This window comes from Enhydra lutris, unplaced genomic scaffold, assembly GCF_002288905.1.
Source record: "Enhydra lutris kenyoni isolate GAN:26980312 unplaced genomic scaffold, ASM228890v2 scaffoldscaffold24, whole genome shotgun sequence".
NCBI classification, from domain to species: Eukaryota; Metazoa; Chordata; class Mammalia; order Carnivora; family Mustelidae; genus Enhydra; species Enhydra lutris.
In genome coordinates this window covers 1,769,443-1,786,543 of record NW_019154108.1, presented here as the reverse complement: position 1 = coordinate 1,786,543, position 17,101 = coordinate 1,769,443, and the positions used below count along the sequence as shown (strand labels likewise).

The window sequence follows — 17,101 nt, the reverse complement described above, 5'->3', positions numbered from 1 at the left end:
TCTGTTGTGACTTGCTAGTGATATTTTTTCTTGTCTCCTCTGCAAGTGAGAAACGCCATGCAGGGCATAGTGGTGGCGCACGATTAATCTCATTACTTCTCTCTTGACAGGATGCTCCGCACCACTGGGTATGGAAAGTGGAAAGATAGAAAACAAGCAAATCACAGCTTCCTCATTCAAAAAATCTTGGTGGGGAGATTACTGGGAACCCTTCCGTGCCCGTCTCAATGCCCAGGGTCGTGTGAACGCCTGGCAAGCCAAGGTAGAGGATGCCTGTGAATGGAGCTCCCTCAACCTTCCAGAAGGAAACACAGGCCCTCACTATGGGAAACATGGGGTCCTTGGAAGTCAGAATATAATCTCGCGTTTCTGCCGGTTGTGATCCTAGGTCTGAGAATCTAGGATGTCTGCTGGTTTGATAGCTTAGCTCTGACTTTGGCTCAGAGAGGTTATTTATCATCTCTGTGGTTCTTGGTCTAATTTTGATTTTTATCAAGTGTGGGCAAATTTCTTCTGCAAAGGACCAGATCATAAATATTTTAGACTTTGTGAGCCATACATTCTCAGTCATAACCACTCAACTCTGCCCTTGTAGCAGGAAAACAGCTATAAACAGTACATAAATGAGCATAGCTGTGTTCCAATAAAACTTGATTTACAAAAACAGGCCAGGGACTGAATATGGCCCTTGGGCTAGAGTTGGCCAGCTCCTAACTGAGACAACTCATATTAGTGATAAATGATTTAGATTTGCGATACTTTTTTTTCACAATTTAGCAATACTTTTCATTTTCTTTTATTTCTAATTTTTAAAAAATATTTTATTTATTTATTTGACAGATAGAGAGTACAAGTAGGCAGAGTAGCAGACAGAGGGAGAGGGAGAAGCAGACTCCCAGCTGAGCAGGGAGCCCGACGCGGGGCTCCATCCCAGGATCCTGAGATTATGACCCAAGCTGAAGGCAGCCGCTTAACCGACTGAGCCACCCAGGCGCCCCAATACTTTTCATTTTCATAATAGTGCTATTTAAATTTTTTTTGTTCCCATTTTTTGAGAACTTTGTGACATTCCTTTAGAAAGTTGGAGGCATGGCAAAATGCTGCAAAACCAGGGTTATAGATCAGTGGCCTAAGTTTAATAAGCATCCTCCAGAGAGTTCTGTTGCCCTAATAATAACCCATTGGATAATTCCAGTGACTTAGTTTTAGGGTAACAGTTCATAGTTGACACATTTTTATTTCACTCTTCAACTGACTTAAAAAATTACAATGGCATCAGAGCTCAGAATGATTATACCAGTCAACTTAACCCTTCCCTCTTTTTTATACTCCTCTGTCCCTCCCTTAAGACACCTACGTTCCAGTTCCCTGGACTCTGTAGAATTCCAGGTCCTATCCATAGATTAGGCTGCCAGCAACAGAAGGGGAGTTGTGGTAGGAATGAAGAAAATGGAAGAACTTGGACCTCCTACAGATAGTCTTGGGAACTGATATCTGTGTCTCGAAACTCATTTCTGGTCCTGGTCCATCACAGTCTCACAGAATGTAAGAACAGCAAGGGGTTTGCTAAGCATCTGGTCCAGACTTTTCCTTTTAAGTTTAAACATGAAGGAGAGTAAAGCATTTTAGCTTCGTTTGGTGGCAGAATCAGGAAGCCCATTCTCACGATAAACAGTGGTCCTCCCACCATTGGAAACCACCCACATACCTCATTTTGCAATTTTGTAGAGGGAGAAACAGAGACCTAAAGAAGTTAAAATAATAAAAGTAATAATGTGATACTATATTACATTTCTATAATTATATAAATAAAATGTTAAATAATAGAAAAAGTTAAGGAGAAAGGATGTCATCCAATTTTTTCCCAGGTAACTTTGTCACCCTACCCTGTATTACAGCTTTTTGAAAAATTTTGCTCTGTATATAATTTGCTCTCAGTCTTCGTGATATAATAATGGATTCAAGGATGAAATACTAATTCTAACTTTTAAGGTCACCATTTTAAATCTGGAATTCTAAATCAGAACTGTTTCACTGAATCTTCTATTAGAATCCAGTGTCTTTATGAGGTCTCTTTAGAGAGGCTAAAAATCTCAGCTGGACCTAGGCAGGCACACATGCAAACGGAGGTGCACCCACCTCTTTTATGCCTATGAAAGGTCATTATGCCCCCAGATCTCTCTAGACCCTACCTCTGTGTCACCGGTACAACCTGGATTGGATACACACAGCCTGCACCACCAAACGTCACTAGAGAGTGCTACAAAATTAAAAAAAATTAATTAATGTAATAATTTTAATTCAATTAATCTGCTTTAAAAATACATGTAGTATATAAATTACACATATATCTGTGTATCAATATATATACATACATACATGTACGCGTAAGTGATGCTAAAGAAATAGATCAATATTCGTTATTTCATGTAGGACTGACTGAGACTATGGGGCATGATTAATCTCCCAAGGGTGAAAATCGGTCTCAGATTACTCCAAAACTCAGTTAGTCCTTCTGACCCTCTTTCTCCAATATGTGTCAGCAAACATATGATTAAGCATTTCATTAGGCAGGGACAGAACAGCTCCTGTACCATATCAGATCCTAGTCACGGCTTTATTAGGTCTCTCAGGTATTACATTTGTTTGAAATATCAGAGAACAAGAAACTGGACAACTCCTCCTTTAGTTGACAGAAGCAAGGGAAAGAAAAGTGGGACTTTTTTAAAATGAAGTTAAATAGAGGATACTCTCCAGTCCTTTCTCAGATAACCCATCCGCAATATCATCACGGCATTTAAACAAATTTGATTAAGAGAATAATATTACAGATAATTTAGCAATCTAATATTTTTTCTCAAGTAATATTCATTTATTTATTCATTCAGCAAGTATTCCTTGAACACCAACTCTGTGCCATGCATTGTGCTAAGTATCTGGAAACAAAATACAATAAATCCCGGCCTTCAAAGAGATACAAACAAGTAAACCATTATCATACGATATATGAAATACGTCACTATAAGTTTATATATGTCTGTGACAGCAAACAAGAAGGAACAGGGAAGTCCTCTAAGGGACAGAGAATCCTAAGGGATGATATAGGAAAGGCTTTTGAGCTCTGCGCATTTCTGAGTATCTTGGTCTAAAAAGTGGGAGGTTTTAATGTCGGCCTTGCTCATGTGTCCTCACCATCTTCACAGGCAAACAACAACCAACAGTGGTTACAAATTGATCTGCTCAAAATCAAGAAGATAACTGCGATTGTAACACAGGGCTGCAAGTCTCTGTCCTCTGAGATGTATGTGAAGAGCTACAGCATCCAGTACAGTGACCAGGGCATGGAATGGAAGCCTTACAGGCAGGGATACTCCATGGTGGCCAAGGTAACAAAGCAACAGCAAAGCAACTCACATCCCCGCTCTGGCGAGAGACATCCTTACCTTTGCAAGCAGCTCCTTGCTTCTGACAAATATGCACAGACATGCACCTCCCCTCTAAGAAGTCTGAACCCCAGTTCCACAGGGAGCTGCTCTGGGGACAGACACCACACAGGCTATCTTTCTGTGGAGATAGAGCCCCTGCGAAATAGTGAGAATTTGAGGGGGACACAAACATGTAGTCTATAATGGGGGTCTGGGGGAACATCCACTGTGAAATAGCATCATATTAGCTTATCTTGGGTCAGCTTGTTCTTGACTGAGCAAATACCCACGGCCATAAAGCTTTGTGTCATATTATTAAGCAGGAGACAATGAGGTTCCTAACCGACGAGGAACCCAATTTCCTGCAAGATGAACTACTCCATTATGCTCCTTGATCCCCAGCCACGTGTTTTCAAAATGCTACTAGGGAAAAATCAGGGAGATGAGCCTAATATTCCAGGAAGGGAAACCAGGCTGGAGCCAATAGGAGGGACAACACAGGAGAAGGGGTGACCTTTACCAAATGCTCATCATGGGCTCAGCACTTACCTCGGTGAATGCATTTGAACTTCTCTCTCTTTAAACTCCTGGGCTGTTTGTCTGGTGGGTCGGTTGGTTTGGCTGGTTTTACGTGTCTCACCTGGATGTCTTTACAGCCCAGTAAGCATCAGTGCCATGAACAAAGAGTGGCCCAGCTGCTGCTCTGGGTAGATCTCGGGGAACTTGCCGGGACGCAAAAAGAAAAAAAAGTCATAAAACACTGTTCAGTTGAGGATAGAAGACATTTGTCAAAAAGAATAAGTAAAAGCCCATGGTTGCATTTTATTTTCAATGTCAGTGACAAATAACCATTATCTGTCACTCACTGTGCACTTGTCACATATTTATATACTTAAAAAACTCTTCATAACGACTCCTGTGGGGTAAACTTTTATTATTTACCAGTGAGGACAAGGAGAGTCGGAAAATATAAGACACTGGCCCAAAGTCACACAGCTACCGAGGAGCTAAGGGCAGAGATAGTTTCCCAGACACCTTACAGCACCACATCAGAGGTCAGATCTCTCTGTTTTTCTGACCCAGATCACTGGGAGGTGGAATCCCTAAAGAGGTCTGTTAGGCATGGGATTTCATAATCGGCCAAAGACCATCTCCAGTGATGTTGTATGTGTTCCTTGATGCCCTCAGCTTGAACAAAAATTGCAGAATAAAAGTAAATGATCTGTAAGATTTTTATAACCACGATATCATTTTTAAAGACCTTCTCATATTTTGCTTTCAGATTTTCGAAGGAAATAATAATATCAAAGGACACGTGAAGAACTTTTTCAACCCACCAATTATCTCCAGGTTTATCCGCATCATTCCTAAAACATGGAATCAAAGTATTGCACTTCGCTTGGAACTCTTTGGCTGTGATATTTACTAGAATTGAATATTCGAAGACATAGGAAGGACTCGTAAAGCTATCAAACCATTTAGAGCAGGCAATGTATTTTATAGCTATTTTAAACATTAATAATTTTCAGTATTTTCCCTTTTTTCTATTAGAGAATAAAATTTTATATATGAAACTTTCATAATGTAAACTCCTTGCTACAATTCAGTGAGATGATAGATATTCTTAATTGATCTGAATATAGATGGGAAAAATATCGAGAACCAACAAGCAAATGGCTTCTTTCACAATGATTAAAAATGCTATGTAAAGTAATATTTATGTAGTTAGCAATGCTTCGTTATAGTTCTTTTAAAACCTACACACACTAATAAAAAAGATACTACTTAAAAAAAAAATTTATAGACCTGGATAGTTTTCACTCCTACGCTTAAAAAACAAAACAAAACAAAACAAAAATCCCTATGATTTAAGAGTAAAGGAAACAAGGTTTTAAATGGTTCATTTTTCTTAACATGGAAGGAAAAAAAAAATCATACCATATGTAGGAATGAGTGCTTAAAGTACCCCGTCTTACTCAAACAGTGATTTTTCTGAACGTCTGTGAGTAAAGACACAGTTGTCTCCACTTGTAAGTCTGGCCTGGGCTCCCTTGGAACTGATTCACCTATTGATGCTCAGAGTGAGGGGTCTTTAGACACGGAACACAACCAAAATAACCATGGGAGAAATGAGTGTGTAACCTTGGCTTCATTCTAGCTGGCACTTCAATGGTTTACCTTTTCAAAACATGGGTTCACCTAAGGGAAAGCAAAACCTGCAAAACGGCCTTGGAACCATTGGCCCAAAGGCAACTGTTCCTGCTGGGACTGGCAAGCCTCTGAGGCTCCCTTCAGTCCCCTGAAGGTGACCCCAACCTCCTGCTCTCCCTTCCTGAATGACTTCCCCTTTCTGCACTCCCTTCCCTGGGAACTTGGCATCCAATGACGCCATCAACGTTGAGAGACTGGGGAGCTTTCTGGCCTCCTGGAAGTCACGTGGAATAGTCACTGGTGAGGTTATCATTCTGTGGAACAAACCACCCCGGATCTTAATGCTTAAAGCAATAAGTTAATTCTCTTTGTCATGATTCTGTGGGTTGACTGGCCTCAGCTGGGTGGTTTTAAGGCTGACTTCATTTGGGTTCTCCAGTGAGGTTATAGTCAGATGCTCCTGTAGCCAGAGTCACCAGAAGGCTCCAAGAGATGTTGAAACAGCTGGTTCTCTGTCACTCTCCATGTGGTTTCAGTTCTTTTCCTCTTTACATGGCTTCCAAATGGTCTATCCTTTGGATGTTTCCAACAGGGGAGCTGGACTTCTTGTAAAGTGATTCAAGCTCTTCAAAGCAAGTGTTAACAATTTAGGAAGCAGAAACTGCCAGTCCTTTCAAATGCTAGGCCCAGAATTGGCACAGCCTCACTCTGAGGTATCCTGCTGGTTAGCACAAGTCACAGGTGCATTCCAAGGAGTATAATTCATTGGGGACACCTTTAGACACGGTCAGTTACCTGTCGCCTCTGTGGGCGGGCTGAGTCCTGTGAAGGCGTATAGGAGCTTCAAACACCCACAGAACATCGGCTTCATTATTTTCTCCCACCTTTATTGAAATACATTTGACAAAATCATAATATATTTAAGTGTACAACTTGTTGATCTGACATGCCTCTATGTTGTGAAGGGATTCCCGTGATTAAGCTCATTAACATGCCATCGTGTCATCACCTCACAGTTATTCTTCTTCTTTCCGTCAAGGGGCCGACCAGAGCTTGATCTCTAAACCAGACCTGCGTTGCCCCTGAAGCTGCAGCTGATGGCACGGCCAGTCCCTACCTACTTTCGCCCTTGCTCATGCTTACTCTCCTATCCCATCCAGCCAACCACCCCCGGGGGGCACGTTCAGGCGCCCCTCGGCCTCCACGGGCAGTTTCTGGGATACCGGGCTTCGTCCCACCACAGCTTGGTCCCCCAGCGCCGCCGACATGGCCACCTCCTTTGGGCAGGCAGACAAAACCACCCCAGCCACCACCACCAGCCCACCCTACATCCCAGCCGAGACCCATTTTGAGTTGATTTTTGCATATGGGGCAAGCTACCAGTCCAAGTTCATTCATTTGCATAGAGATACTGAGTTTGGCCAACACCATTTACTAAAGAGACTATTCTCTCCCTACAGTGTTTTTCTGCACCTTTGTCAAAAATTAATTGACCATGTATGGATGGGTTTATTTCTGGACTCTAGTCTGTTCATTGATCTATGCCTGTGTTGTTGTTGTTGTTGTTGTTTTATCTACGTCTGTTTTTATGCCAATATCCTAGTTTTGGATTACTGTAGCTTTGTAACATAGCTTGAATCAGTAAGTGTGGTGCCTCTGCTTTGTTCCTCTTACCCTAGATTGCTTGGATATATAGGGCCTTTTGTGGTTCCATATGAATTTTAGGATTTTTTTCCTAGTTCCTTGAAAAATATTGGAACTTTGATAGTGATTGCACTGAATCTGTAGATCACTTTGGATTCTATGGATGTTTTAACAATACAAATTCTTATAATCCATGAGTAGGGAATGTTTATCCATTTATCTGTGTCTTCAATTTCTTTTATCAATGTTTTATAGTTTTTAGTGTACAGATAATTAATCTCCTTGGTTAAATTTATTCCTAGGTATTTTGATACTATTGTGAATGGGATTATTTTCTTAATTTTTCTTTCCAATAGTTCATTGTTAGTATATAGAAATGCAACTGATTTTTGTATATTGATTTTATATCCTGCAACTTGACTGAATTTATTAGTTCTAACTGTAATATATATAACACTATAAGAATAGTGTTTTGGTGTAGTCTTTAGGGTTCTATATATAACATCATGTCATCTGCAAATAGAAACAATTTTACTTCCTCTTTTCTGATTTGGGTTCCTTATTTCTTTTTCTTGCCTAATTGCCCTGAACAGGACTACCAGTGCTATTTTTATTTATTTATTTATTTATTTATTTATTTTTTTTTACCAGTGCTATTTTAAATGAAAGAGGGAAGAGTGGGCATGCCTGTCTTGTTCCTCAACTTGTTCCTCTGAATATGTTTAGCTGTGAGTTTGCCATATACGGTGTTTTTATGTTGAGGTATAGTTCTTCTATATCAACTTATTGAGAGATTTTATCATGAAAAGATGATGAATTTTATTAAATGCTTTGACTATGTTGATTGAAATATACTACAATATAGATTCTTCATTTTGTTAATGTGGTATATCACATTTATTGAATGCATACATTGAAATACCTTTGCATCTCAAGGATAAATCCCACTTGATCGTGGTGTTTGATCGTTAATGCTGTATTGTCAACTTCAGCTTGCTAATATTTTGTTGAGGATTTTTGCATCTATATTCATCAGTGATATTAGGTTGTAATTTTCTTTTTGGGCATATCTTTGTCTGGCTTTCATATGAAGGCTCATACTCTGGCTTTGGTAGGGGCTCATAAAACGAGTATGGGAGTATCATCCTGTTTAATTTTTTGTGGGAGTCTGCAAAGGATTGGTATTAATTCTTCCTTAAATGTTTGGCAGAATTCACCCATGAAGCTATCTGGTCCTGGGTTTCCTTTTGTTGGGAGTCTTTTGATTACTGCTTCAATTTCATCACTCATTATTGTTCTGCTCAGATTTTCTGTTTCTTCATGATTCATTCTTGGTTAGTTATATGTTCCCAGGAATGTGTTAATTTCTCCTTGGTTATCCTAGAAGAAATCTGTTGGTGTACAATTGTTCATAACAGTTTCTTGCAGTTCTTAGTATATCTGTGATATCAGTTGTAATGTGTCTTCTTTCACTTCTGATCTTATATTTCAGTCTTCTCTCTCTCTTAAGTTAGTTAATGTTTTGTCAATTTTGTTAACCTTTTCAAAAAATCAGCTCTTAGTTTCATTGATCTTTTTTCCATTGTCCTTCTAGCCTATATTTTATTTATTTCCATTTTGTTTTGTTATTTCCTTCCTTATACTAACTTTGGGCTTAGTTCTTCTTTTTCTAGTTCTTTAGATGTAATGTTAGCTTTATGTGAGAGCTTTCTTTTTCTTAATGTGGGTGTTTATCACTATAAACTTCCTTCTTAGAACTACTTTTCCTGCATCCCATAAGTTTTTGGTATGTTTCCTCAAAAGCTTGGTATGTTTTTGGTAGTGTTTCCATTTTTCATTTGCCTCAAGATTTTTTTTATTTCCCATTTGATTTCTTTGTTGATTCACTGGTTGTTTAGAAGAATGTTGTTTAATCTCCACGTATGTGTGAATTTTTGCTTTCTTGTAATTGATTTTAAGTTTCATGCCATTATGGTTAGAAAAAGCATAGAGGTGATTCTGGCTTTCTTAAATTGATGAAGACTTGTTTTGTGGCTTAACATATGATCTCTCCTAGAACATGTTCCGCATGTGCTTGAGAAAGGTGTAGTCTGCTGCTGTTGGTTAGAAGGTTCTGTAAATGTCTGTGAGGTCCATCTGATCTACTGACTGGTTTATGCCACCTGTCCATTGTTGAAAGGGGGGCACTGAAGTCTCCTACTATTATTGTATCGCTGTCTATTTTTCCCCTCAGATCTGTTAATAATTGATTTCTATTTCTAGGTGGCTGACATTAGGTGCCTAGGTATTTATAGTGATTATATCCCTTTGATGAATTTACTCCCTTATCATTATATAGTGATCTTATTTTCCCTATTGTTTTAGACTGAATGTTTATTTAGTCTGATAGCAGTTAGAGCTACCATTGCTCTCTTTCTGTTTGCATGGAAAAACCTTTTTTTTAATCTCTTCTCTTTCAGTCTGTATGTGTCCTTAAATCTGGAGCTATTCTTTTAGGTCGTGCGTGGTTGGTTTTTACTTTATGTCCATCAACCACTGTATGTCTTTTGTTTGGAGAATTTAGTCTTCTCACACTTATAGTAATTATTGATACATATGAACTTAATATTTCCATTTTGTTCATTGCTTTCTAGACATTTTGGCATTCCTTTGTTCTACTCTTGCTCTCTTTGTGATTTAATGATTTTCTATAGTATGCTTTGATTCTTTTATCTTTTGTATATCTACTGAAGGTTTTGTTTTATAGTGACTATAAGGCTTATGCGTAATATTTTGTGTATATATAACAGTCTATTTTAATCTGATAACAACTTAACCTCAGGCACATACAAAAGCTCTACATTTTTACATTCCTTCCCCCACATTTGGTTACTGATGTCCTAATTTACATCTTTTTAATATTGTGTCTCCATTCACAAGTTATTGTAGCTGTAGCTGTAGTTATTTTAAGACTTTTGTCTTTTAGGGGCGCCTCGGTGGCTCAGTGGGTTAAAGCCTCTGTCTTCGGCCTAGGTCATGATCCCAGGGTTCTGGGATCAAGCCCCGCATCGGGCTGTCTGCTCTGCAGGGAGCCTGCTTCATCTTCTCTCTCTCTCTCTGCCTGCCTCTCTGCCTACTTGTGATCTCTGTCTGTCAAATAAATAAATAAAATCTTTAAAAAAAATAAATAAATAAAAATAAAAAAATAAAAAAAGACTTTTGTCTTTTAGGTCTTATACTAGTGTTGTAAATTATTTACATATGAGCATTACAATGTTAGTGTATTCTGGTTTGTTTTTTTTTTATTTGACAGATCACAAGTAGACAGAGAGGCAGGCAGAGAGAGACAGGAGGAGGAGGCAGGCTCCCTGCTGAGCAGAGAGCCCAATGCGGGGCTCGATCCCAGGACCCTGAGATCATGACCTGAGCCGAAGGCAGAGGATTTAACCACTGAACCACCCAGGCGCCCAGTGTATTCTGAATTTAGCTATATATTTATATACTTACTTTTATCAGCAAGTTTTATACTGTCTTATGTTTTCACGTTACTAGTTGGCATCCTTTCAGTTCTTCAGCTTGAAGAACTCTAACAGTTTTTGTGAGGATTGTGTAATGATGATGACCTCCTTCAGCTCGTGTTTGGGAAAATCTTCCTCTCTCCAGTTCTGAAGGATATCTATGTTGGGTTGAGGGTTCTTGGTGGCTATTTTGGTTTTTATTTTTTCACTTAGCGCTCTGAATGTATCATCCCACTCTGCTCTGGCCTACAAGGTTCTGCTAACAATCTGATGATAGTCTTATGGGGGTTCCCTTATACATAACAAGTCATTTTATGTTGCTGGTTTTAAGGTTGCCTCGTTTTCTTTAACATTTGGCAATACAATCATAGTATGGGTCTCTTTTGGGTTCATCTTCATCTGAATATCTGTTTCTCTCCTAAGGTTTGAGAAGTCTTCATTGATTCTTTGAGTTGGCTTCCTGTCCCTTTCTCTTCTCCTTCTCAGATATCTACGATGCATGTACTGGTCCACCTGATGGTGTGCTATGAGTACCTTAAGCTATCTTCATTCCTTCTTTTTTTTTTTTTTTGCTTCTCTCATGGGATGATTTTCAGTGTCTTGACTTTGAGTTTGCTGATTCTTTCTTCCACTTCATCTAGTCTATTGTTGAAGCCCTCTATTGAATTTTATTTTTTTTAAGATTTTTATGTATTTATTTGACAGACAGAGATCACAAGTAGGCAGAGAGGCAGGCAGAGAGAGAGCAGGGAGCAGGCTCCCCACTGAGCAGAGAGCCCGATGTGGGGCTCGATCCCAGGACCCTGGGATCATGACCTGAGCTGAAGGAAGAGACTTTAACCCACTGAGCCACTCAGGTGCCCCTCTATTGGATTTTGTATTTAAGTTATTGTATACTTTAGTTCTATGATTTCTATTTGGTACTTTTTAATATTTTCCATCTTTTTGTTGAAACTTGCACTTTGTTCCTTCATTGCTATCCTGATGGCAGTGAGAATTTTTATCATTATCTTGAACTCTCTGTCAGGTAAATCACTTATTTCTACCTCATTAAGGTTGGTCTTTAAAAATCTCTTGTTCTTCTGTTTGGAAAACATTTCCCTGCTTTGTCATTTTCCTTGGCTCTTTGCCTTGTTTTCTGTGCATTAGATGAAACAGCCAACTCTCCCAGTCTTGACTGACTGGACTCGAGTCTCATCAATCAGCCTAGCCTGAGGTCCTAGTTCCTTCTCAAATCTTTGTGATTATCCATTCTGCTGTCTTTGTTCTTTTTTTTTTTTTTAATTTTATTTATTTATTTGTCAGAGAGAGAGAGAGAGCAAGCACAGGCAGACAGAGTGGCAGGCAGAGGCAGAGGGAGAAGCAGGCTCCCCGCCGAGCAAGGAGCCCGATGCAGGACTCGATCCCAGGACGCCGGGATCATGACCTGAGCCGAAGGCAGCTGCTTAACCAACTGAGCCACCCAGGCGTCCCTGCTGTCTTTGTTCTTATGGGTCCCAGTAGTAGATTGTCCCAGAGATGTGGAAAATGTCCACATGCCTGTTCAGTTTCATGAATACTAATTATCTGCTCCATCATCTCACCAGTGCAGGATAACTGGAAGACTGACCTTCAGGCAGTAGCTGGAAAAGTCAGGATATTAGAGGTACAGTCCAGTCCCCATCAAAACCACTCAGGTGCTGGGTGGTTTTGCTTACTCTGTTCTGAACCAGGGAGAATAGTTGCTAAAGGTGTTTGTACATCCATATAGCATCATTTCTTGGTATCATATTGTCCTGGGGGACTTGTGAATGCTGAGCTCTGCCAGCACCAAGAGCTTTGGGATCCAAAGATTTGGGATCCATTCCCCTCTGTGGCAGCTATAACATTTGGGGTGCTAGATGTGTAGACATGCTTCTTCCAGGGAGAAGCTGGAGACTTGGTTTTACTGCTGGACAAGTTCAGGGGAGATGGAAGGGGGCATGCCCACCAGCTCTTCCAGTCTCCTGTGAGGATCCCAGTCTGCTCCCACATGCAGTCTAACTAAAAGCCAGGACCTCAAACAGCAGCTAGGAAAGTACACAGTCAAGTACCTTCTAGGGAGAAATGGGGAGATGAGTTTTCTTGCCTCTTCTTTCTATGCTGAGCTGGGGAAGGGAGAGCTACAAAAACTGCTTGTGTGCCTGTTTAGAAGCTGGTTTCTTTGTTTAATGTTGTCCTATGGGATTGTAGATGCCAAACCCTGGTGGCTAATGGAGTTAGGTGACTTGGGAACCTGCTCCCTGAGTGACAACTGCAAAACTTGGAGCACTTTATGTGCGGACAAGTTCCTTCCAGGAAAAGCTGGCAACTTGGATTGTTGTTGTTGTTGAAGTGAGCCAAAGAGAGACTATGGGACAAGTGTCCTCCAGCTTTTTAGGGCTCCTAGGAGGTTCCAGTCAGCAGCCAGATGCAAACTGATTAGAAGCCAGACCCTCAGCCAGCAGCTGGGAAATTCTGCACTCAAACCCCTTCCAGGGAAGAACTGGGGATGGGTACCTTTGCCTGTTCCAGCTGTACTGAGCCTTAGGGAATAGGTGGGGGAGTGTTCATGTGCCTGTTTAACAGCTGCTTCTTCATTTGCTATGTTCCTATGGGGCTTGTGAATGCCAACCCCTGTTGGCTCTCTGACGTGGGAGATTTGGGGACCCATCCCTCTCATAGTAGCCTTAAAAGTTGAGCACGGGATGTGGGGTCCAAACACTTCACTTGCAGGGAGAAGCTGGGAGTTGGGAGTTCCCTCCCAATTGTAAGGCATTGTGCCAGGGGTGGGGTTTATGGTACATGTCTCAGCATTTCCTACCCATCTTGATGTGTTTTCTCAGTAGGCTGATGTGGAGGAGTTATTCACGTGGTTTTTAGATATCGTTCAGAGGGAAGTGATCCATGTGCAGCTGTATAGTTGGCAAATCTGTGGGAGGAGGAAAAGTCAGGAGCCTCCTGTTCTGTCATTTTGGTCAATCTGAAACATTGGCTTTCAAATATTGTATTCTCATAATTTCTTTCCTTTAATGATTCAGGTTACTGGTCCACCAAGATGTCTCTGATTTTCATTCAGTTAACAGCAAAAGAGAGCGTCTGAATGTAAAGAAAAATTCCTTTGTTCTCTCCAGGGCCAGCCTCATGGATTGCATGATCTGTTCAAGTCACAGAGTCCCCATGCTCACAGGAGCCCCATGCTTGTTTAATGCTCTATTGTCACCCCCTGGAAATTCTTAGTAATTTTTTAACTAGGAGCCCACAGTTTTATTTTGCAATGGGCCCCCCAAATTTCGTAGCTAGTCATGGGTCCCTCTGCTGAAGTAGTGGGCAGGATCTCTCCTGATCTAGAATCTACCAAGATATAACAGGGACAAGAAAATCATGTGGAGTAATAGGTAAGAGATGAGATGAAGAGAGATCATGAGATCCAACTTTGTTACCCTATGTGAAAAGGGTAAGTCCCCAAAGATTAAACAACTTGCCTGAAAACTATTGCCTGTTTGTGTCAGAGCTGAAGCTGGAAGCCAGATGATCAGACTCCCAGCCTCTTTTTGAGTCTGGTTTCGTTTCCACAGAATGGATGTTGTAACATTTATAATTCATCCCCTCCAAACAGGTAGACATGAATTGTTAATTATTAATATATAAATATTAATTAAGAGTGCCTATTAATCTGAAAAATACTTGTTTGGGGATCAATAGGATGTTTGGTTATATTTGATGCTATGTGGGAATATTAAAATACCTCTTTTTTTTAAATAAAAAAGCATATTGGGGCACTTGGGTGGCTCAATGGGTTAAAGCCTCTGCCTTCAGCTCAGGTCATGATCCCAGGGTCCTGGGATCGAGCCCCGCATCTGGCTCTCTGCTCCGCAGAGAGCCTGATTCTTCCTCTCTCTCTACCTGCCTCTCTGCCTACTTGTGATCTCTGTCAGATAAATAAGTAAAATCTTTAAAAAAAAAATAAAAAAAGCATATCTATATTTTTATTCATTTGAAGTCACTTAGATGAAGTTACAACTTTTGTTGCATAATATATCCTCCACTGACATCTCATTGTCCACTGTTTGTTATATCATAATTGGTTGCTATGCAGTGGAGCTAAGTGACTAACAGCAGAGTCATGACTTGAAGAAACTAACAGATAAAATCCTAAACATTACTAATAGTTCTAGTTGAAAATTAGAAAACAGTCTGTGGGTGTATCACAAAGAAGAAAAGTTCAGAGGAAACAGAATTACTACTCCAGGACTTTTTTCAAGTTGTTAAAATTGCAGACTTCATTGTTTTTAGGACTAACTTTGGATAATCACAATTATTTGATTTTACAACCACTTTGGCAAATGCAGGGAAAAAATATTAACCAAATAGCTCAAATCATCGAAAGAGCCATAAACATAAATGGTAAACATTTACTTCTCCAGATAGGCCAAGAAAGATGGGTCAGTGGATTTGCTTCTATAACTGGCATGTGCCCGAAGATAGTGAGCCTAACATACACTTAAAAATATCTGAGATTTCCATGCTACCATTTTTCTTGGCATTTTTTCCTAACAAAAAGTGATTTTATGGAAAATTCTGAATGCCTAATTCTCCTGAGTTCTACATTTTCAGAGACTAGAGGTGGGACAAGCAATAAGACACAGACAGATAAAATGACTTTGCATGGATTGACAGTTACATTATCAATGCCCAGGTAATAAGTTTTTCATATCTGGGTACTATGCTGTAAGCTTTAAGATTTGCTATCTCTTGGTTGTATGAAATGTCCCCACCAAAGATATTTATGTATTTTATATTTAGTATATGAAAAGAAAAAATAATATTAACATCCGTGGTCATAGCACCATGTTAATTTGTTTTTTAAAAATATTTATTTAGGGGCACCTGGGTGGCTTAGTGGGTTAAAGCCTCTGCCTTCGGCTCAGGTCATGATCCCAGGGTCCTGGGATCGAGCCCCGCATCGGGCTCTCTGCTCAGCAGGGAGCCTGCTTCCCTTCCTCTCTCTGCCTGCCTCTCTGCCTACCTGTGATCTCTGTCTGTCAAATAAATAAATACAATCTTAAAAAAAAATTTTTAAAAAAATTAAAAAAAATATTTATTTAGCTCATCCTATCTATACAATAAAGCACAATGATAGGCAGTGAAGGAGAGAGTATATTAAAAATGAAAGACACTGCTCTGACTTTTTAAACATTTATTATCCAGTTGGATAGAGAAGACAAAAATAAGAAGCAAATAAAACACCAAAAGAAAACCTTTTGTTTAGCAGAGAAAACCATCCACGAAACAAAAAGGCAACCTCCTGAATGGGAAAAGATATTTGAAAATGATATAGCCAATAAGGAGTTAACATCCAAAATATATAAATAACTTACACAACTCAACAACAAAAAAATCTGATTAAAAAAATGGGCAGAGGACCTGAACTGTTTTTCCAGAGAAGACCTACAGATGGTCAAAAGGCACGTGAAAAAATGCTCAACATCACAGTCATCAGGGAAATGCACGTCAAAACCATAACGAGATCTCCCCTCACACCTGTGAGAACGGCCAGAGCAAAAAGACAACAAACAACCAGTGTTGGCAAGGATATGGAGAAAAGGGAACACTTGTGCAACTGTCAGTGGGCATGTACATTGGCACAGCCACTGTGGAAAACAGTATGGAGGCTCCTTAAAAAATGAAAAATAGAATTACCATATGATCTACTAATTCCATTACTGGATATTTATCCAAAGAAAATGAAAACACTAATTTGAAAAGATATACACACCCATGTGTTTATTGCAGTATCATTTACAATTGCCAAATACGGAAGCAAACCAACTGTCCGTCCATTCATGAATGGATAAGGATGTGGTGTATGTATACAATGGAATATTACTCATCCTTAAAAAGGAATGAGATCTTGCCATTTGTGACAACATGGATGGACCTAAAGAGTATTATGCTAAGGGAAGTGAGTCACACAGAGGAAAGCAAATACCCTATGATTTTACTTACATTTGAAATCTAAAAAAATAAAACAAAAAGCAAAGTGGTATTAGACCCATAAATACAGAGAACAAAGTAGTGGTTGCTAGAGAGGGGAAAGGGAGATAAGCAAAATGGGTGAAGAAAAGTGGGGACTACAGGCCTCCAGTTACGGAATGAGTAAGTCACAGGAATGAAAGGTACAGCTTAGGGAATAGTCAATCGTGTGACACGTGGCAGTTGTGTTTGTGGGGGGTACAGTTGTTGAATCACTATGTTGTACACCTGAAACTAATGTAACATTGTGTGTCAACTGTACTTCAATTAAAAAAAGAGAGAGACAAACAGAGACAATGGCGATTAACTCCGAGTGATATAAAGTCAATCAAAGACCAGTGCCCGTGTAAG

At 39.8% G+C, this 17,101-nt stretch overlaps 1 protein-coding gene across 1 annotated transcript in view; it reads left to right on the top strand.

Annotated features, from left to right (window-relative positions):
• Nucleotides 1-5,206, top strand: part of LOC111150744 (coagulation factor V) — a 57,891-nt gene extending 52,685 nt beyond the window's left edge. Inside the window, exons 21-23 of the mRNA XM_022508323.1 lie at nt 111-262; nt 3,204-3,386; nt 4,708-5,206. Of these exons, the coding sequence (XP_022364031.1) occupies nt 111-262; nt 3,204-3,386; nt 4,708-4,854 (482 nt within the window). The 3' untranslated portion in view covers nt 4,855-5,206. The remainder of the gene's footprint in view (nt 1-110; nt 263-3,203; nt 3,387-4,707) is intronic.
• The last annotated feature ends 11,895 nt before the right edge of the window (nt 5,207-17,101 follow it).